The following is a 23,847-nucleotide window of genomic DNA, read 5'->3' as shown; positions in this document are numbered from 1 at the left end:
AAAAAACATTCCCTATCACATTTTCTTGAATTGACAAATGTGCGTGGAACTTGCAGTCCCTCGTATCACTTGATATGACCGCAATTATGTTGTATAACCGCATAATCGCAACTTAGCAGTGACGAGGAAATCTTCATAAGCTTATTTACAGGCCGTAAACTAAATTTATCGTCGTCGTAAATCTCGAAGTTTTATTTCCAGTCATTGAAAATGTGGTAAACCTGAACCCGATGCAATTAAGTCTAGTAACCACTTTGGTTCATCCCAAAGAAAACGCGCCTGCTAAATTTACATGAATTCGGCTATTTTCGCGCCAGGTCTTTCACACTGAGCTGTTTTTAATGTAAAGTGCATATTTTACAAACACCCATACATTACAGTCATTTGCATGTGGTGACACGTCTGGATTTAAATTACATTAATTCGAATTTATTCGTTTGACCGACGATTCTATTAATATAAGACAAACGATGGTCGATGGGGATTTATTTATCAAAATTGCGACCGTGAATAAATCGTTTGTATGCGGACATTTATTATTATATACATTTGACCGTATTTTTCTAATACAATAAGCTCAATTCCCACGTTGAGAATTTCCATCGCGTGATCCAACCATTATTTAACAAACTGAAGTATCTGAATGAAAGCCCCCATTTTATGACAATGTTTGTTGCCACTCTACTAATCACGCTTATTAAAACAGTTAGTTGAACATATGGGAAACATTTCCATAATTTCGTTCATAAAATCCGTCCTAAGCTACAGAAAAAGTGTTTTAATGTGGAATATAAAACGCGTCCCCTTCGGCAAAAGCACCGCTTTATCTTACCCCGTAAGGACCTACCTGAGATATAGATTGGAAATCATAAACTAATGTTGACAAACCATAAAATTTCGTTTCGGGGAATTGACGCATATATTTAACTATAAAGTAAATCGTTTTACCTGAGCTGTTCGGCATTTGCCATGTTTCTGAGAAATTACACAAAAGCCATACTTTCCAAACATGTTAAGTTAAAGTTGGTCTTGAACCAGTGGAAAATTTGTATGCTCAAACAGGCACTAAATTTTGGATTCGCTTCATTCATAACAACATGAGTGAGGAAAGTCGAGAGAGCGAAATTTGAATATCCAGACATTTGGGTCCAAGATTATGCCAAAATTTTATGTTTTCTGTCCCATTTTTGCTCATGTCTCAGTAGCAAAATGAGCAAGAGCTCTCATTTTTACTTCATTCCAGAGAGAACTAAATGGCCCTTTTAGAAAGTGAACCATCGAATAGGAAATGTTGGCAGTTTTTTTAAAAAAGTCTTGATATCAAGAAGTTTTAGATTTGCGGGTTTTTTGAGTTGCAAAATCGGTTCAAACATGACGCTGCTTTTTTCAAAGTTTCTCAATAACCATTTGAGCCACAAAATTCGTTTTGGCATCGTTGGATAGAGAATTAAAAACTAGATTCAGTAATAAAAGTGGGCAGTTTTCTCAAACAATTATTTCTAAATTACTTGAAAGTGGGGATTTTGCAAATAAAATATTCCAGTACTGTAAAACACATCAGTTTCAACACTTAATAGCACATTGAGCCATAAATACAGTTCAAATCAAAACGGTTGAATGCAGATTTAGAACATATCACTCACTCAAATTACTACATAATTTAGTCAGGGGAGCAACAAAAAGTAAAACTAGCGATTATAAAAGATTATAAATCAAACTTGAGGTGTATGGATGTATTTGCCTTAAATATGCAAGAAGATTTCGCGGGGCAACCAAAATTAGGCTAAACTACGGATCATAAATTGCAACGATGCTTTTTACCCTTCGAACCATTAGTCTGTATCGATTTTCAATAAAAACATCTCATATATTGTCATTGTAACAATAGTAAAATAACCGCATCTTCAGCAACACACATTTTCAATAATTAAATGTTGCAAGCGGTTAATCGCTTTGGCATGTTATTTAACACATTAACTGACTAACCAAATGTAAGTGACCAGTTATTTTAAAGTTCGGGTACTTAAAACAAAAAGTAATTCATTAGTTGAATTAAATAATTTTCCGACCCACATAATTTCGACTTCCAAAAGTTATTGAAACATTAGGCGGAATCACATGCGTTCACATACTTTTGACGTCTGTTTCTCGTCGTCCCATGATCTCTTGCTTCCATGTGAGTTCGGTTATTTTTGGATTCACTCGGTAGATACTCGAAAATAGCTGAAACCAGTGAGACTTGGGTGTGAAAAACTGTTTCTTATTGATGAGGCACGTGATGGAACAGTCACGTTTTTACTCGTTTTTTTTTGAGCTGATTACATCCTACTGCATGTTTTTGTTACATCGTCGTGTCATTTCTAAAAATCCCACTGTTTGTGATCCAAAAAAAGACCAAACTCGGGGTTTACTGGGCGATATCTAAATAAAGATGTTCACTTTTGAGCATTTGTATGTCTTGGTTCTTAATCTCCCATGTGTCTTGGGCATTTTTTGTGTAGGTACACTTTGCCTGTATAAAATGGGTTTTCACCGTCAAAGTCTCGTATGGTTTAGCTGATTATTAAAAACARTCGAAGACATGCGTGAAGCATGTGATTCTAGAAACTCAATCGTTGTCAATATTAATTCACTTTAATGTATGAATAATTAAAAATATGACTTAAACKCGTTAAATTCAAAATAAATAAAGTGCATGATATTGTGAAACTTGTATTGATTCAGTGGTGGTATTCCAGTCGGTCCAAATCTGACTTTTATGGCAAAGTAATCTTTATATCTGAAAGATTTAAATAAATCACCCATGATATCAATTAACTTACTACACAATTTAAATAGTGACTGAATTGTTTGGCAATCAAAGTGTCATAAAGCCGTTAAAGCCATAAAATTCCAGTACATTTTTCCAGCACTATTGAAAAATTCATCGGATTAAATGAACCCAGTTAGCGCAATTGACGCGGCAAAGAGTTATAAAAATTCGGATTAGATCTACAAATATTTACCGATGTTCACCTGACAATCTGTGGCGCAATCTATTTAAAATTAATTCACAAATTGCGGAATCAATTATTCGAGAAAAAACCAATCGTTGYATGATAAATAGACCTGTGTGTTRTGSTAAATCAGCAATTGTACGTTTGTATATATGTTTTTCTAGATAATTTCTGAAATATAATGCATACGAGTTCGTATGTAGGTACTATTTAAGACAGTSKATCATATGRAAGTTYATGAGAAAATASAAAGAATTACGAAGTATTAACTTAAAAATRTAAACCGAATTACAATGRAATAAAATATACTAATCTTAAATTTAGTTAATTCAACTATACCCGCTATTCAACTATACCCCGTTTACCCGCTYAAATTAAATGTATRTCATTTAATTTTCCAATATAATTTTTCAAGTYWAGKCAAAAATATTGACCAAAWGACTATTGTTCTACTGATTGAAGCTATTTTTGTTTAAGGYCATATTTTRGAAATCARTGGTAWAAATGTTTTTCTGCGTATYAKTTACAGAATGAAACCAATKTATCAGCTSAMYKWMMKCAAMTAYATAKTYAGWYRAAWGTRAWGASWTTTTYTSARMTTTTGTTGAAAAGAMMGTYYTGAAGAAAATAWATKMTTTCCTKGCKTCTYCRCTTYGMGTWGTCAACCATTAATTACTAAAAACTAGMASSAASWAAATAYYTCCTKSWYAACYTGAATAATATCTAATSTGTAAATACTCGWATAAACTGTAAAATTGAATGMAATACTTTTCGATTCTATATACTCGATACTAATTCGATTGATTCCTYTTACATGCTTAAATCCTGTCGAGTAATGTCGTCCCATTTGTAGAGCGAAAAACAATTAATTGAGCTGATTAATCATCCCTCAATCGTKTCTCTGGATGAGGTTGCCAACAGTTTTTCAGTGAATTGAATTTATTCGTAATCGAATGTTTCGACCTCAAGATCATCAATTAATTTCATACTTCATTAGCTAAATGTTCAGCACAATTAAAAGCAAATTATAGCGTTACCAATTGTTTATGCTAAATTAATTAAGCCATCAACGCTTCGAATGACATTTAAAAATGTAGAAAATGAATCGAGCTTCGAACAAGAATATTTCTACTTCATCCCTAACGACATGGAAGTTAATCTTGTGCGTCTAGTCTGGAGCTATTCTTAGTTTAACGAAAAACTGTTGGAAACGATCCGAAAGTATTCATCTAAATCATTACTGAGACAAGTGGCGTCTTGCTCAGGCGGTTCAATATTCGATTATAATTTTTTTCCCGAAGGTAAATGACATTGTAAAAATAACTACTATTGATTCATATCCTGAAATAACACGCCAAGGGAATAGAGAAAAAATTAGTGGACTATTTTTACCTCGGCACTATGGGGCGGACAACTAAGAATTCATTCAGTGATAAACAAATTGGCTATAAATAAATTAAAAATTGCATAATCGCTTCTTAACAGGGACATTTTGCCTGCCAAAAGCTAATTTCATCTGAAACTCGGTCTAATTTTATCCAGGATTGTCTTTTGGCTTCGCATTTCTTACAAATTCGGGTTCCTTGTCTTACTTTCCCTACGGCACTTTCGAGAAGTATTCTCTTCACTCTTGAAAACGCCATTTGGGATAATCGGTTTTTTAGTAGGAACGCAGTAAATTTGACCAAATGACAATTAATTACCATTAAGTTTGGCCCTAAAGGCCACCTGATTTTCCAGATTTAAGTCCCATTGATTCTTTGACCCAAGGCCCCCAGGAGGGCTGAGATGTAAAGTGCAACAAGGACGGCGATTTCACAGAAAAGCTGTCGGAAATGATTAATTAACCGACGTATAACGGAAATCTTCTTTGAGATAGCTTTAGGATAAGTGAAATTTTATTCGTCTGAACTAGGTAGAAACCCACAACTGTTCATTCATACAGTTTACTCAGGTATTGTCTGTTTGATAAGTTATTGAATAAAACAATCAATTTCAAAGCAGAAAAGTACTTCGTCTATTCAGTGTTTTTTTCTGTTTTCCGTTTGTAATTGATTCGAAAGGAACGTTGATTTGCTGTATAATTTTTTGTGTGATAAAGCCTAGAGAAGTAATTCAAAATGACAGAAAACTCGCATTCTATTGCGAATTTCAATAATACCCTCAATGTGAATAACAAATTGCAGAGACAACGATAAAATGTTGATAGTTTTCCGTCACATAGTGGAGTTTTCCATGCTAATTCTGCATTAAATGGATCTAAAAATACCCGCACCACACACACATATGCCGACGTAAAATGCACTTACCTAATCTCTTGAAACAAGCCCAGTTTCCGTTCTAAAAGGGCATAGAGCCAACAGCGAATGCAAAAGTCGATATTATTTGCTCTAGCTTGGTTTCAGCTCACCTTTTTCTCTGACTCTGTTGTATTTTATGTGGCAGGAACTAGAATACTCCTAATTTCATTTATTTTTCGCATAAACTGGCCGACAGCCAAATGGAAATGAGATACATTGATCAATATAAGCATTAATGTTGTAAAACATTTATTCACTTTGGCTGCTTTAGAAATGTATTGTTCTTCTTAATTAACATCCAATAGCAGTTATGCATGTTGATGGGCATCCAAGCTTGAGATTCATTTGTCACTTCTGGCATAATTATGGTAACGATATGAAAGATGTAAAGAACCCACCAGATGTAACCAAGAAACTTGTCGTTTGTAACTAAATAGTTTCATCTTTGCATGGGTCTCTTAAGCTGGGCTTGTCATTTTTGATTGATTTCTACACATCGTCAGCCAGGTTGCAAGAATATACAGGGGCAAGGAATAATGTTCCAACACTCAACTGTTCAGAAAACCGAAAGTATTGCAGTTGGGAAAAGGGAGCTGAGTCGAAAGTGCTGAGTTAACAAAATCAATAACCAGCCCTTTCGAGGGCAAAATTGGGGTCGTTCATATTATGGAAACGATAAATTATTATACTCTGACAATCCCAAGGGGCAACAGCATTTGAAAAGTGCGGATGTTAAATTGTTGGCTATTTACAATAATGTACAATTTGCCCTTTAGGGACTCGTTCGGTCTTTGGATCCATATATTTGGTATTTTGTCTGAGTCTCTATTGGTTTTTCAAAAATTGAGCAAAAAGAGACAAATAGAGCAAAGTTCTTATGCATATTTCGTATATTTAGTTTCAGCTAACTAAGCAACTAGAAAATTTAAAAGCTGATCTGGTACGTTAATCTCTCATTTCGCCTATTTCTACGCAATAAATAACAGGCTCATTGTCGGGTTCTCATCGTCAATAAACAGCAATTTTTCTTCCCCTATTTTTACAAATGTTTACTTTCAGCGCTGGATGTTTACTGGCGCAAATAAACGGGAAGTAACGGTATTTGGGTCGACAGATCCTAATAAATTAACTGGAATTTCAAGTTTTTCGTGCACATATCAAATGGCTCTCTTTTGCAAATGAAATTTCAGATTTGTTCAATTGGACTTGTTAAAGACGCTCTAAGCACTCTCCTTGTGTACCATGTTTGGGCCAAATTGAACATTTTGCTTGATTTGTACTTGCTTTGCTTGATTGAATTTACGAAATTCCCCGCTCTGGCAACTGTGTTATTGAGTTTCAAGTTAAATTTAATTCATTTAATCGTCATTTTAGGTTTTTACAAACGAACTGTGCAAACCTTGACCAGAACAACTGAATTTACCAACTTATATATAGTTGAAGAGATGTAAATTGCACAACAGTTCAAATTTATGAATTCTGCCTCAATAGTCTTTTTCTTGGCTTTTGGCGGAAAGTCCAAAATATCGATAAAAGTCGTATTCGAGAACTTGGATAAGCATTGGAAAAAAGCGATTTAATTAATGAAAGCGGTTACATGAAACAACATGCTGGCAAATTGAACCCAAACGAAGTTCAAAATGGAGCAAAAATCTACCAAAATATTTTGCTCAGTAAAGCGATAATGTGCGATTGATTCGTTTTTATATTCACTCCTCTGGATTGCAACATAACAATGCAGGCCTTTGCTTTATTCACATCATAGAGCCTTTTCCCTTTCCGAGTGTCTGTCTGATGGTTCTATAACCTTCCTAATAAGTCAAAAATGATGCAGTTTAATCATTATATTAATTAGCTAATGTTCCACAATGATTCTGAAATGTGGTAAGTACAAAGATAGTTGTAATTCTAATTTAACATGATTTATTGAGGTTTTGATGGTTTCCACCGAGAAGATTGCTCAAATTGTTGATCTAGTATTACAAGTCATTAGATAAAAGCTAACTTTGATCTTATATTTTCTTTTCACGGTAATCCAGGCGCGCCTTAAGCCGAGAGCAAAATGTATCCCTAACCAATCGTTAAAATCAACAGTAGCTTAACGTATTAGTGTTTGCTGCTACCGTTATCCCAGTTATCAAAACTGTTTATTGAGTTGAAGCTTCCAAAAATTGTCGCCGGACATTTTTACGATGTCCTACTTGCCGGTGATACTAATAATTTATAACAGCCATTAACTGATATTTGCCAGCAAACGGTATATGTTGGGAGGTTTCCTACATGTATTTAAGACCAGTGGCATCGCTAGTGAGCTGCAAAAATGTCCAAAATATTCAGGAGTTTGACCGAGATATTTTTTTCCAGATGAACACAGCGACAGTGAAGAGTCCAATACAAACTCCTCAGCGGTTTCTAGCCGATACTCTCGAAGCAACAGCAACGGTTACTATTCCAAATATTCTTATTCTAGTCAATCGACTCCGGCGCGTAGACGGTACAACCAATATGATGGTAGCACGAAAAGTACCCGGTCGAGTAGCACGACCAGTGAAAACAAAATTATTTTTAACGAAGGTAAGTGGACATTTTCTATCAGGATTTTAGTCCCGGTATAATAGGGGTTATATGGGTGATGGAACATTTTCATATAGGTACACTTGGATACACGAGATAAAATTCCGGAAAAGTCCAAATCATCACTGTCTTAAACTCGAAAAATTTGTTAAATTTCATCATTATTGGACAGACTTTAAATGCATTGTCACTGTTTCAACTGGTGTATTCAAGCTGATTAACACATTGTGACGAATTAGTAAATCATTGTGATAGTGTGGAGCAAAGTAGTTCATACCGGTATCTTCATTGAGCATCGTGTTGTTAAGCGCATTGGGCTCAAAAATTCCTTAGATACATTAATATCACTTTCATATCATAATTTCATTCCATTCCGTCTGCCAACTATTTCTGGATACCGGTGTAGCTTTCCATTTAACCCTTGGACTATTATTAATAAATAATGTGTAACATAATTTAAAGATGCAAGCGCGTTCGATAAGCACTATTTCATCGTCTTCCCAAAAGCACACAAAGATACCCGGGCTCGCTAGATAATAATTGTAAAATTATGTAATGAAACATTCTTATCTGGGGAGCCAAATTGCGCAATATTAGGTAATGTTTAAACAATCGATTGTAGCAAATGATCGCTGGAAATTAAGCTGCCGAAATAATCGGCCTTATACATTGGAATTCATCAGCTTAGGCTCATAGAATGATATAAATCCAGCCGACCCCGCCATTAATAGTTAACACGCGTCAAAATAGGCACGTGAGAGTGTCCCAGTTTTAAATTCGCAAGGCCGATGAGGACGATACTATATTGAATGCACACGTTGATTGCAAAGCCGAGATTTTTGGAATATTTTGCCCCAAAAAATAATCACTAGACACCAATTTTTGAACACTATGAGAGACTCACATGTTAACCATTTTAACCGAAACAGTCAACATAGTCGCATGCTAATCGATCTGTCTCAAGCCGGGGCCAAAACCAACATCGGCACTGTTAATTTTTAGCCAAATATTGGTTCACTCTGCCCGATTTTTTTTAAGCTCGACCGGTGCTGAAAAATAAGCGTTAAGTTAATGTCAAGGTTGCGTTTAAAAATAATTGATACAATGCATTTCTGGATGCACATCCACAACGTGAGTGTGTAGTGAATTCAACGCATGCCTAGCGCTACATATGGAGTAGGTATTTTCGCCTATTATCAACTAATGCCACCTATTTATTCATACAACGTTAAAATTAAATGATTTCTTTAAACTTTCCATGAAATGTTAATAGAACCGCAGTTGAATCAACAGAGAGAACTAAATATTTGAACAACAAAATATCCAGCTTTGTTTGCCAAAATTACATCTCATTGCGTTAATAACTTGATGTTTGACAATACTCATTCCCGATTTACAAATTTCTTCATAATTTGCCACCAAAATAAATAATTTACTGGGCGACTACTAAATTAGCAGTAAAAGAACAATATTATTAATAAACATTGACGTTAACCACCAGTACAAATAGCGATGTTTTGGAACTATTTCATTGCTTCTTATCATAAATGGGTCATTATTGCCTGCCCCTTACCGAATAAGAGACCAGTTACAAAAACCACCAGATACGAACCATCATTATTTGAAAACAACTGATAAACTGCATAATTATTATTACCTCTTATGAATCAATTTCTCAATGTAAACATGTTGGAGAAAATCCACATAAATTTATGGCTTGGTAGGATAGCGACCATCAAGAAAAAAATCAATTTACACTTTAGAACGTATTTTTATCTGCAAAGAACTTTAGGACAAATTTTAGATAAATTGCTTGCTATCGATTTGGGTCTGGATCTTCAAACTGGCGAGTTTCAAGACTTGATAAATGTAATTATAATTAAATACATGTATGTATAATTAAAAACAGAATGATGATAAAACTGGTGAGCCTTTCGGGCTTTACGGCCACATTTAACAATATTTTTTTCTTTTTGATTTCTCTCAAAACTCCCCAGTTTCATGTAACGGCCGCGAAATCGTTTATTTAAACTTAACATAGTAAACTTTCACCATTCTGATGCCGAAGACCGTAACAATCAGTTGAGTAAATAAATACATAAGGAAAATATTGAATGTTCAAAATACAATCTAACCAGTTCGATTCAAGCTACTAAAAGCCAAAAATCTACATCTACATGGGATGTCTTTTAGTATGGGTTTTGTAAAATCAACTACAATAGGGGCGCTAGATTAGATAAACCCGTAATAAAATGTCGTGTTTTTCATCATTCAAAAAAAAGAGACATTGGACGCCCAGACTTTTATGAATCAATTTCTCAGTGTAAACATGAAAATCCAGAAAATGAATGCCATTAATTAAGGAACTAAGCAGCCGATGAATTTTCAAGATCTGGGGGATTTTCAGTCTGTTCCACCAAATTTATTTTATATTTCCGTCTACGACTGCCAAGGAATTCTATTTTGATATTAAATATTGGACTTAATAGTTTTTGAATGTCAGGATAAATTCACCGTTTTTATCTGCAAAAGTTTATTTTGACATACTTTGCTCAATTTAATTGTTCTTAGTTTGGCCTTCTCCGGTTTGGGTGTACATGTGTTTAACTTGCAGGGGCCAAGTTTACTTCAATTATCATACAACCGATATTATTACCAGTAAAAATAGTAAAAACATACATAATGTACATATTTTATGCTTCAAAGTGTCCGATTCGTGCAATTCCGCACAATGTGTAATTTTACACGCATTATTTTCTAAAATTGTCCTCGCAACTGAAATAAGTGAACTAATTGCAAACCACTTAATTTTAGTCTTATGCACGATAAACAAATAAAAATTGCTTTTTTCGGATTATATGTAATTCTCATGTCATGTCTAATGTGTATTACTCAAGGATATTTGAGTGTGCTTATTAATATGACGATCTTGACTGATGACTTGATTACAGTTACAGCGTAAAAGTTGTCTAACAAATAAAGTTCTATCAATTATTTATTCGACTAATTTTAAATTGTTATAAGTGTATGCGATTTTTATTTTTACACGATAAATGAAGAATGGTGACATTTGTTATAAACAAAAATTATAATTGATTTCGATTGTTTCAGATGAATACACGCGAATCACAACTCCTAGGCAAGACGTTCTATTTAAGAAGGGTTACTTGAATAAACCGAAAACGTATCACACTCAAACTTCCACAGGCAATTCGACGATTTCTACGGGTAATTCCACAGAAAATGGAACTCCCGATCACCAATCCACCGGTGAGTTGACGGAAAAACTCTTTTAAAGTTTCTTCTCTGAAATCCTGGTTTTTAATGAATATTTTTTCGTTGCAGATTTGGATTATGAATCTCAGTTTATGTTCCCGAATGGTTTTGTTGATCAAAACGGAATATACTACGTCAATAGTAAGTACGAATTAACTTAATTGCGAAAGGATATTGCGTTATAGATAGTCAATTGTGAGAAGGATTATTCGCATTATTTATCGAAAATGATGGATTTGCGTAGTACTATTTATTTCTTTTGTACGACATTTAAATTAAAATTAATCAAAGTATTTCTAAAACCTACTAAAATCGCAGAAAATTGAATCAAAACTGTTTGGTACAAAGTGTGTTTTTCTTTGCAGGTTACGAACCATATCCTTTAATGTTATTCAACCCACCTACGTACTATCAGGAATTTTCAAGCAAAACCAAGAGATACAGCACGGGTTCCTTGGTAAGTTTACCTATATTATATACGTTTAATTTGCTTTATTGTTGGGTAACCACAATGGGGATCTCCGTATCTAATTTTACACTGGAATTTTTGTAAATCGGTTTTCTTGGAACGTTCATTATGTCATATAAATGAAAAAAATCATACTGCGACTGTTCAAAGTGAATCGACAGAGAACTAATCGGTGTGTAGATGAATGAATGAGGCTGATGTCGGTTAGTTTGCAAGTTTTCCTACTGTTTAGTGTTTATTAAAACTTCTTGGATTAATTATATTAATCGTATTCGACATGATTGGTTTGAAATTGATGGATTTCTACACCAGTTTATTAATTCTTATCCTCGTGCGGTTACGACATAAGTAGTCTGGTCCGTAAATTAACCACGGTTCTGAGAATTTTTATCAGAGTTCCAGATAGTGGCGTTTACTTTATCTCGGTTCCAACTTTAAGTAAAAAACATATAATAAATTCCTTATCGTACAACTTGAAGCGACACTTATTTATGATGGGATAAATCTAGCATGTTAAAATGGAAGGTGTTTCATCGCGCCACAGTCACAGGTCTTGGATTAGTACTGCGGATGAACCTATTTCGTGGTGGATTTTTTTGGGACTTTTATCGTTTGCTTACCCAGTGTATCAGTAATACGCGTGGAAAAATTTGTGATTATTACACGGAAAATTATTTTATTTTTATGCCAATCTTAAATAAATAACCTGGTTTCGGTAGGGTAAGTGATGATTAGCGAAAAGTGAATCTGATCTTCAGAAAGTATTTTTATTTATTGAGATCATTAGGACAACTTTTTGATGAATTGTAATCAGTAGGCATTTTAATTACTCGATAAATAAAATTAAAAAACAGAATGAAGATGAAGTTGTTTTTTTGGGTTCAAAAACTTACCAGTTTCAATGAAAACTGCGGTTATGCGGTGAAGTTGAACACTTTTCTGTGAATTGTGCAGTTATGACATGAAACTCATGCAATGAAACTCACTAGTAGAGTTTCGATCCATCAGTAATCTGATCCCTTTTTGCACTTTGGTTGCAATTTAATTTGAAATCGCACTGAATTCTCATTTTCCCCTGTTTAATTGTGGATCTTGGAACGACTTCTACTAAACGCGTGCTTTAAAAAAAGTCATACTTTAAGCAGAATTTTGAAAGTTTCACAGATGCAGTAGATACTCGGATCTGAAAATTGGAAAGTTGTCATTCAAATCGCACAGAATTCTATATTTTTTTGCTGTTTAACAGCGGACCCAAAAAGAATATCACGTAATAAATACGCGGTTTCTTTTAAAAAAACCTTAATTACTAAACGCGAGCAAGTAGGTTGTAGCAAGTCGCGTCTTACAATTGAGATATTTTTTTTTGAAATCGCTCGAAATTATGATTTTGGCTTGTTTAAATGCGGGTCTAAAATAAACATTTTTTTCTTAATGCGTACTTTTTTTAGAAGTTTGTAACAACTAAACCAGACAAAAATGAGCCTTCAAAGTCTCATAAGACATAGTAGAATCTCGAATTTAAAAATTAAGAATTTTGTTGAATCGCAATGAATTCGATTTTTCTCCTGCTGTTGAAGCGCGGGTCCAAAAAGTAAATGCTTCCTACTAAACGCGCACTCTCTTTGAAAACTTGGTAACTACTCAGTCAGAGCAGGTAGAACATTGAAAGTTTTACAAGGTGCAGTAGAAACTCAGATCCGAAAATTGTAAAGTTTTCATTCAAACCGCACCAAATAAAAAAAAATCTGCTTTATAACGGTCCGGTTTGGTCCAAAAAGGAATGTCACGTAATAAATGCGCGCTTTCTTTTAAAAAAATCGTAATTACTAAACACGAACAAGTAAAATTTTCAAAGTGTTACTAGATTTGGTAGATACCCGAGTCTGAAAATTGTAAACTTTTCTTTGAAATCGCATGAAATTCTCATTTTGACCTGCTGTTTAAACGCGCCTCTAAAATGAACATTTTCTTCTTAATGCGCGCTGTCTTTATAAAATTTGTAACTACCAAACCACCTTCAAAGTTTTGAAAGACATAGTAGATAGTCGAATCTGAAAATGTTGAAATGTTCCTTTAAATCACAATTAATTCGAATGTTTGCCTGCTGTTTAAACGCGGGCCGAAAACTATATTTTGTAAACATTATATAAAAAATAAAATTTCCTACAAATGCGCGGTCTCTTTAAAAAATTTCTAACTACTCAGCGAGAGCAAGTAGAGCATTGAAAGCTACACAGGATGCAGTAGATATTCGGTTCTGAAAATGGTAAAGTTTTCATTCAAATCGAACAGAATTCTAATTTTTTGCTGCTATTTTATAGCGGGTCCAAACAGGAATATCACGTAACAAATGCGCGCTTTCTTAAAAACCCGAGCAGTTGTTAGTAAACTGTCTTCAAGGAACATTAGATATTTATATTAAATTTTAGCACTTGAAACGACAATTTGGTTCCCGTCAAAATATGCTTTTTTCTCCAATATTACTACACAATACACCTGCATGGCAAACCTGGTCAAGTCCATAAATACCTACATTTGATTATTAACAAAACCAATATTATTTTTCGCTTTTAACATGTTTGCATTTGATCGTCATTGCATGTAAAGTTTACTCTTCCACAGTTAACCATGCAGCATTGATTTATAACATTTCTGAAATCAATTAAATGCTTATCTTTATGCAAATTTATTATAAACTATTTTGGTAATTATATGTCGAAAATATTGCAATCATTATTCTAATATCCCCTAATATTGGCGTAACAACGGTTCGATTCATAAGTATTATCAATTTGTTATGCAACTTGGTTTGGAAGGTTTGTACACATCATGCTATTGTTTAATCGACTAATGTATATTCCTACTAGCGATCAGTCTGTTGGAGTATGGATCGTGTCTGGTAGTTTCGCGTAAACGAAGGCAGTAGGTCAGTCTAACTCGATATTTTTAAAAAACTCTTTGAATTGTCAGATATTTCTCAAGCTAGCAAGCAATCTCCGAATCTATGTCGAGCGAAAATAGCTTGACGCTTAGACGTACCAAATGTTTTGTAGCACTTTAAAACCTACACCCAGTATATAATGCAACATTCATTATACCGGAGGATACGTTTGAATGCTGGCAAACTGGCAGCTACTTGGCAGCGACACGTTCATATGCCTGTTAGTCTAATTCATTAGTTAAATCCTGTCAATCTAGTTCCAGTATTATATTAATCATTATAATTGCGGTTTTAATTACCGGTCACTCGTGGGTCTAAATAAACAACAATTAAATAATATAAATTTCATAAAATATCGACATAATTAAAGTGATTTAATATCATCTTATCGGCCACTAGCTCTTAACATCGCTGAAGTGCTTTAATGTAGAAACTAGATAGATAAATGCAAATAAAAAAACGCTGCCAATTTTCCAGGGCTGTGCTTTCCACTTTGAACTAGAATATGCAAGAATTACCAGAAGCAATATTGGTTTATTGGGTTTAATGACACGAGTACCATTGTTATTTTTTGAACCCACGCCACTGATTTCCTCTCCCAACTGAGTTAACTGAGGTATATTTAAAAAAGGAGACACGCGTGCTTAAGTCACTTAGAAGTAATTAAGCAATTCCTATAGCCCCCAAAAATTTATTTAAAAATAGACAGACAGGTCTAGAAAAAAGTCCTAGTACTAATTAGCTTCGGTGTTCTTGCTCCTTCATTAACAAACCGCCACGCAAAAGAGTGAGATGGAAATTTTCTGGATGCCCCCGGCATTCTCCAGAGAATACTTGTAGATGAGTAACTTGGACCTGGTGATTACAATCGGCACATTTTTATACGCTTGGCTGGAGTTCAAATGAGTTTTACTACAAGCTAGCAGCGTGGGCTTTCGATATAGCTACTTGTAAACGTATAAAATCGTACTTAATTAACGTAAACCGGAATGAATGCGATTGGTTGCAAACTAGCGCGATTCGACCCTGGAAACCCATTTAGAACTTGTACTTTTTTTATTTATGTCTTTTTTTAATTGACACTGGCCCAGACGACACCCTATAGACTATCAAAATAGACCTATTTATAACAAAGTATCTGGAGAATCACCTCTTTGCCCCTGACATACACCGAAGTGAGGCGTGAAGAAAAATTGTTGAACATTGAAAACAAGACGTCTAATTTTTCCGCTTGGATATTTTGGCAGGCCCAATGGAATCCCAATTTTGTGCGGTAACGCCGGTCAATTTCGTTGTATTTATAGCAAATGTTCCACCTTAAAATACCCATATAACAATACAAAGTAGTTTCGACTTGTCAACCGATTTATTCAGCTGCTGAGCAAAATGTGATATTTAAAAAAAATTATAACTGGCCAGCCATAAGATTCGGTAATACTGGACTCAACAAAAATAAATTAGACTGGTGTCCAGACCTTATCATGTTACAATTTTTTTGTCTCTACAGGTTAAGGTTTTTGCAAATTATAGAATTAAATCGTTGAATTGGGCGTCGGAGCGCTTTTGCTGGACTTGGATCGTCTGGATTTTTAATTTTGGCCTCAAATGATGAATAGCGTTTACACTGGTTTACGTGAATAATTGTGACAAAAAAATACGTCGCTGCCAATGAAATCAGAGGGAATCATTTTGCAGAATTTAAATAAATATTCGAATCAAATTACGACTTTAAACACCCTGTATTTCCAAATGTATGCATTGGCTGCATTTTATTGCATCTTATATCAATAACTCTTGAAAACCATCACACTATTTCCACCTCACAATTTCCATCGATTGGCCAGTGTTTATTTTCAGAACTGAAATTGACCGTATCAATGAATCTCCATCAAATTTCATTATCTTCTTAAAAACCGGTGTCTGTTTCTAAATTTACATAATAAATTCTGAAAGTAGCACTGCGGCTCTGAATGTAAGTTACGTATGGCTGAAAATATTTATATTAATTGCCCAAATGTTTGAATTTCAATTTATATCTTGCGATTTATTTGAGTACAAAAAGTGAATGTGTTATCGTAAAGAAACTTGAAAAGAAATGTAGGCCTGAGCCAGTTAATTAAGTAACAAACGAAAGCAATCAAAGCTTTTAACCTTGTTAATTAGTAGAGGGAAATATCAGCAAAATATAAAAATTTCAGTTCAGTAATGCAAATAATCTGCTAACTATATAAATTGCTTTTGTTCACTTCGTTGTATCGGTTTTTTATGTTTTGCTCCAAAGCAATTTTCTTCAGTTTTAATTACATATTATGTGACTTTTAAAAGCTGATTACTTATGGAAAAATATTTTTTATAATTGTGAAACTTTCTGAAAAGTCCCCAGAATGGAAAAACACAATTAAAAATTGAAGTTACAAATTGAATTAACACTTGTGTTGTTCTGATATTTGACGTGTTAACAATACATAAGGTGTTTTAAAACCACCTGCACGGCAAAACTTGGCAAGCACTTGACGAAAATAATATTATTGAGTGCGATGTTGAAATGTTAAAGCCATGAGAAAGTTAGAGAGAAAACTATAGATTTTTGGCAACGACTTAAGTCGGTTTCCCTTTTTTCAGAGCGAATCCATGAGTCCGAATAACGAGGAAGCAACTAGTCAAGATTTAAGTCAGAGTGGAGGAGATGTCTCAAATGGTGGCGTATCAGACTACAGTGGCGGCCCTCCGGTCTACAACATGATTTATCCCGGTTACTACGTTAATGGCGTTTGTACACCTCCTGGTAAGTAATTTATTTAATGGGAAACATTCATGTTGAATGCTGATTTCGTCGAGTTTACAATAAGACAGCACCACTTCCTGCTCAAAAGAGTAATGGACTCTATTTGAAATCAGGCCAAGTATTCGCTGAAAGTTTATACATTTTGAGTGCCGTTCACGTGATCGTTTGCCAATCGTCATTAAGTAAATAGATTAGCGACACCTTTAGACCCCTATTTTTAGACTATTTGTCTGAAACCTATTTCGAAGCAAACCAAACTCCTTTGGCGACAACTTTCATCTTCGAATGCGTATCTTTGCAAAATTTAACTCAATTTTCACCAGTGTTATTAAATGATACAATCAGCCTGGCGGGAATTTGCCCAGAGTTTTAGAGAAATTCTATATCACGACAGCCTAAAGGTCCAAAAGGCTCAACAGTTTCGACCATCAGTTGGGTTTCAGGTTTAAATGAAATTAGTAAGTTGTTTGGAAAAAAACTAACGTGTCATTTAAGGAAGTGATTCTAGAGATTAAATTAATTTGAAAACTCCAGAACTGAACTGTATTGAGGAGAACATTCCAAAAACAATTTGTTGCTATGTTTTCTAAACGCTGTTATTAAAATTAGTCGCAAATAGAGAAGGGTTAAATGGCAACGATGAAAAGCTAGAAAAACTCAACTATTTCATCAAGAATTTAACGAAATTAATCCAAAGAGACACCGATAAAAAACGGCTTTTATGAGCAATTTATATCCTTCAGCTTCAGCTGTTATTAACAATTGGGGAAAGCACTACACAAGTCAACACAGTTTTTCTTTTTGTTTTAGACTTGGAGGATACACATCAATACTCGTCGGAACCGGTGAAAAAGTTGAAAAAACGCCGTGAACGCAAATCGTCAAAAACAGTGGTCGGAGACTCATCCGAATGTACAGACGAGAACTCCGATGTCGAAACGACTGGAAGCTCTTCAGTGCAACGAGTCAGCATACCAGAACAGGCTTCGCAAGTTTCCGTGAGTGGCGAAGCACTCCCAGTAGATCCTAAGGAAAAATCGGCTGAAACTCAACAGCGCAACGTTAACAATGCCGATAGTCGTGTAGGCGATAAAATCACTAAGACTGCAAGCGAACAAGTTACTAATATCGATCAATCCCTTACGAATTGCGGTCTCGATCAAAAGACTGATTCTAACGAAGAAATATCTGGTAAAGATCAAGTTCAATGCAACGCCGAAACTAAGAGACCCTCAGTTCTGAAAGCGGATGCTGAAGAATTTTTCCCCCGCGTGTATCAACCCTGTGGTCCCCCACCCCATATCAAAATGATTCCCCCCAACTTCATGCCAATTCCCCTGGTTCCTCTAGGAGAGTTTGCAGGCCAGAGCTTCACTCCCCACCCAGCATTTATTCCCCCAGGATTTCCAATCAATTTCATTCCTCAACATTTGGGGCAAAAAATGTTTCCGCCTCCCGCTCCGGGCTACGTTAATTACACCCCGCCGATTGTCGGCGAACCGAAAATCAATGAAACTAATTCCGAACAACACGAGGTTATCAGGGAAGAGAACGAAAGAGAAACTACAGCAACACCTTCACACACGCCCATTGTAGACGATAACAAACTGCAAGTTCATAGCAAAGTTATCGATATTGCTACAGTGGTTTCCAAGCTGGAAGCGGTTAAGCAGCAAGAAAAGCAAGACGTCGTCGTTGTGGTAGCGGAAGTTTCAAAACCGGTTGTGAATGAGAGTAGGCCGTTCAGGAGCGCGCCCAAGTATAGCAAAACGCCAAACTTTAAAAGAAACTACTACAAGTCCAGAAATTCCCCCTTGCGCAACCTGGACTCAATATCTCAAGCTTTATCTGATAATTCGCCCAATCCGATTCGCCTGGATAGTCCGCAACATTTACGCCAATCACCTGCCAGAAACGACGTTCACACTGCCCAAATTACCAGCGAACCTGAACGAGCCAGAACATACAGAAACTCACCAGCGCGCCAATCAGATTCGCCACAAATCACCAAACCACACTACGCAAATGGAACGTATTCTCCAAAATTGGACCAGAGCAAGCAAATTGTGCAAAACAAAAATTGGAAACCCAACCACAGTCAACCCAATTTTGCCTCCAACAGCCCGAAAAGAATGCCCAACTATCAGCCCCATCAATCGTTTGCAAAACCCCTTACAAACGGTTTTGCGCAATCTAACAATAAAAATTACTCGCAGTCTTTGAGGCAACCACCGGCACAACCTGCGGAACCAAAAACCGTGTGCGTAAACACTGTCGTCTTGAAAAAGTCCAATGAAGATCCTAAAATTGTTGAAAGCAAATCAAAAGCCAACAATCAATGGATATCAGTAAACAACCGAAAAAAGAAGAAAAACAAAAGCATTGATGCAGATTCTGAGCCACTACAAGAAATGTTGGACTTGCACGACTCCTCTGATCGCTCTTCGGACTTCGAGAGTTACGACGTGAACCAACTGGTTGATGTGATTCCCACTTCTGAAGTGGAAGCGTCCAAAAACCACGAAAAACGCATTGAAGATATATTATCCACAATAGCTCAAACGGAAACTGCCGAACTCCAACCTGCTAACATCAGCAATATTCCCGAGGTGAGTGATATCGAAAAAGACATTATCGTTAAAATTGAGGAGCAACAGCAGCCCTCAAATGAGCCAAATAAAGACGATTTGCTTATATCGACCGAACCAACCAGGGATGACGCAACTAATACAACAGAAAGCACCAAGGCTTCAGTTGAACCCATTGCAAATGACGCAATACAAGAACTAGAACATGAAGAAAACAGTCTTAAGCTGAAGAAAAAGTCCAAAAAAGGAACCCAGAAGCCGCTAATGAAGAAAATTATCATCACCGACATTTTCAATGACGCAGTTGCTACACCCGAAATGAAAACACCAATAAAGAAAGTTGAAGAAACTAAATCATTGAAGGCAAAGCCTGAAATGCCACCGGTTGCCATTGAGGAAGCTGTGGAAGTAAAAGTTGAGGACGAATCAAGCGAGGAGAAAGTGACTGCCCAACTGGAAAAAAAGACAAGAAAGAAGAAGAAAAACAAGTCCGCCAAGCCAGTTTCCAATTTCCCCTCTGAACTGGCCGATGACTCTGCATTAGAAAACAGCGCTTTGAATGAGGTTATTGGCAAGACTAATGACGAGGTTTCTTTGGAACTCGACCAGCTCATTCAGAAAGGAATGTTTAGCTCACTGCAGGAAAAAATGAAGTGTTTAAGCGTCGAGCCCGAAACCGATGAATTCTTTAAAAATGTGGGAGCGATTGTGGCCCCTGGCAAAGACAAACCGGCTCCGATAGTGAAGGCGCCCGATTTTAACAGAATATTCCAGAGTACGAGGCAGTTTCTTAAACCGAACATGGTAAGTGATGATAATAGCGATATTAAAGTAGATGTTGGTGATAATGATGATCAAGGTACTAAAACATGTTCTTCCACTACAGACGATGCCGATCCGGGCGCTGGACTTGTGCTAGAACATGCTTCGCACGCCCAGTCGGCTCCTTTGGAACCCGAAACTCCAGTGGAAGAGGAAAGGAATGTTCCACAAGATGATAAAAAACTCTATCCCATCACTCAGGCCGTGATGGAGTGGATGTGCAAAACAAGAGATGCAACCCCCGAAGTAGAGATTCTTAAGAGCCCTTCTGATATTCAAAAGGAGTTTGGCAACAACGAACCGACTGACCATCTAGATTCAGATTTAGACGAGGAGGTCACGATATTTTCGTCGGAGGAAACATTAAGTCCGGAACAACCTGATCTACTGGAGTATTGGGAAAATGAGTTGCCGGTTGTCTCAAAAGACTGTGATTTATCGAAAGACGTTACTCACGATGCAAGCAAAATATGCGCCGACAGTGAAAGTTGTGATAAATGTAGGACTGATAGTATAAAGCAGGACGATGAGCAGATTGAGGTTTATGAAAGCAAGTACGGCCAAAATGAGGCATTTTTGAATCTTCAACAAGACATTGGCGAAAACCCAAAGGACGTTCCTCACCAAAAACACTTGCCTTACCGTGGGGTTTGCTGCAGCCTGCAGTGAGGTTGTTGCGTTTCATTGAACTATTGATATGTATATTTTCTTGTTGACGTTTTTTCTTACTCCCATACTATATCGTTGCGATTTGTTACCTATTCATATATCACCGGTGTAGCTGACTTGGCTTTTAGCTACAGTATCGGACACCAATGACAATTATCTTAATCGTCTCAGTACCGTATTTAAAGACCTCGTCTAAGGTCGTGTGATTCGATATATGCTGTTGCCAACATGTCTTCTGTACAATAAACGAAAATTACATTTTATACACTTTAGGAAATAAAGTATATGAAATATGTACAAATAAAAATGCTTCGAGCTAAGATGTTAAATATTTCACGATGTTGGTGTTCAGGCTAACACCTCTACTGAACATGTATATTATTTATCACTGAGCTGACATAAATCCAAAGTACACATCAAATAAAAGACTTACATTTAATATGCAATAAAAAGTACCTAAGTTTACTTTTAGAAAAGGGATGTGTCGAAAGTATCGGTTCATGTGACTCACTGGTTGGATAAGAATTTACAATTTCCTAAATTCTTTTCTAGCTTAAATCGAAATATCATCGTTATTATGTAATAAGTATATTTAACATCATTGAGTGTTTTTTAACACTAAATTAATAGTGCCGCCAACATAGCAAACACTCCACGGGCAATTTCTATTATAAAACAGTAATTTTCCCATATAAACATGATATTTATCTAGCAACTTTAAACAGTTAGCAGAAAAAATGGACAACATGACATATTATTCTCGGTCATTTGTTTATATGGGAACATTTAATGATGTAGTTGCAAAATCAAACACAGTTTCATTAGGCAATTGCATCAAAAGCAATTCAAATAAACCCCAAACTACCTGGAATCTTTTGTCAGAATGCCTGATTGCAGTTATGTTTGCAAAGATTTAAAAAATCATACAAAAAATCTATTTGTGTTTTTATATTTTGCATTTTGAGAGTTTTACATCCGCTGCGCCATAATCCCTGAGCCTTTTGCGACTGTTTGATGTATCTTGTTTTAATGTATAGATGCTCAATGAAAACCTTGCAACTCAGTATGTAGCGGATGGAAAACCTGGAACATAATTTTCAACATTTGAACATTTATTCAGTCTATCGAAGCTGATGAAACATTGTGACTCTTATTTCATCACGGTTTTAGATGTGTTTTTGAACAGCTGGCAAAATTGTCCTATATCAACGCAAACTCAAAGACAATGTTCAATTTATAATTTTCGTCTGATTAATGATTGATTGAATTTTGCAATATCTAGGATAATTGTTACGATTTATGCCTTTTAAAATCGCAATTACTGAGATACCATATGTTCTTACAGTAAGTATTTTATGCAAAGTGTTTATGTGGGCTAAAATCGATTTTAAAAGGTGTACGAAATGATTTAGAAACGGCCATATTAATACGCTCATTCTATATTCTAAATAGACTAAATTAGAGATTTTCAAACATGTTGGTTTCACTCCTGATTAGTTTATTAAGCTTTCTCTTTAATTCGATGTAGAAAAAATTGTTATTATTGCAGTAGAGCTCGCGCAACCATGCAAGTTACATCTATTTTTTGATTAGCTCATCAAACCTAATTTTTTATTATTAGTTTCCAGTGCTCTAAAATATGGATAAATATCGAGCATTTCACTACAAAGAACATCATACAGTATTTTAGAGCACTCTTGATCTGATTGTTATTGCATAGGGATCTAGATTAGAGAATTGTATTACTTAAATTAAATGTTTACTTTAACCAAAATTGAGACAATATCACAAGCTTCAACTAAGGCCTGTTTCCTAAAGAAACGCAATACTGAGGGCATGAAAAATATGAAATATTGAGTGCATGTCTTGAAACAGCTCTAGATTTTAATTCTTCTTATACTTATGTTTAAGGAATTTGTTTTATTGTAATTTATGTATTACTTTTTGCTCCTTTTCATTTATAATTAATATTCTTACATGATATACCTAACAATAATTCGTTGTTAAATTGTTATTTTTTGAGATTTGTGCCTTCGCAATATTTGTAAAATAAATAAAGTTATACAAAAAAAAACTACGGTGATTTATTTAGGTACAATGCGGGTTTACAATGGCAAACTTTGGTTTTGGGAATATATGTGCGGAAATGGTATTTTTGGGCGTTTTGGGGAAAACAGCCATCACCCAAAGATAAATAACCGATGTCATTTTAAACCCCATCAAGTCCCCATGACTTTGGTGTGAGACGAGCATATTCTTAACTTAAAATGTCCTAATAAACTGGAAAATGCCTGATGAAATGAGTTGTTTGATGTATCTTTTTTGATGAAATGAACTGAACGGCACTCTTAAAATTTCCACTTATTACAAATTCTTCATTTCTGCAAAAATGTGCTTTTTTTCACTCGCATTTCTATTAAAATACAA

General features: G+C 35.4%; 1 protein-coding gene across 3 annotated transcripts in view; it reads left to right on the top strand.

Annotated features, from left to right (window-relative positions):
- Window positions 1-22,893, top strand: part of LOC125503175 — a 28,020-nt gene extending 5,127 nt beyond the window's left edge. Inside the window, exons 2-8 of one of the 3 annotated variants that reach the window (XM_048663178.1) lie at window positions 7,661-7,870; window positions 10,982-11,140; window positions 11,216-11,287; window positions 11,512-11,603; window positions 17,179-17,341; window positions 18,152-20,733; window positions 20,816-21,462. In XM_048663178.1, coding sequence (XP_048519135.1) covers window positions 7,661-7,870; window positions 10,982-11,140; window positions 11,216-11,287; window positions 11,512-11,603; window positions 17,179-17,341; window positions 18,152-20,733; window positions 20,816-20,848 — 3,311 coding nt within the window. In that variant the 3' untranslated portion in view covers window positions 20,849-21,462. Of the gene's footprint in view, window positions 1-7,016; window positions 7,181-7,660; window positions 7,871-10,981; window positions 11,141-11,215; window positions 11,288-11,511; window positions 11,604-17,178; window positions 17,342-18,151 lie in introns of those variants that run through there. The other 2 variants (XM_048663177.1, XM_048663176.1) reach the window with 2 other exon arrangements.
- The last annotated feature ends 954 nt before the right edge of the window (window positions 22,894-23,847 follow it).

Source organism: Dendroctonus ponderosae, unplaced genomic scaffold (assembly GCF_020466585.1).
Source record: "Dendroctonus ponderosae isolate FM_Combo_2020 unplaced genomic scaffold, Dpon_F_20191213v2 Dpon_F_20191213_128, whole genome shotgun sequence".
Taxonomy (NCBI): Eukaryota; Metazoa; Arthropoda; class Insecta; order Coleoptera; family Curculionidae; genus Dendroctonus; species Dendroctonus ponderosae.
The sequence above is the reverse complement of the archived record's forward strand: the minus strand, read 5'-3'. Positions and strand labels throughout refer to the sequence as shown.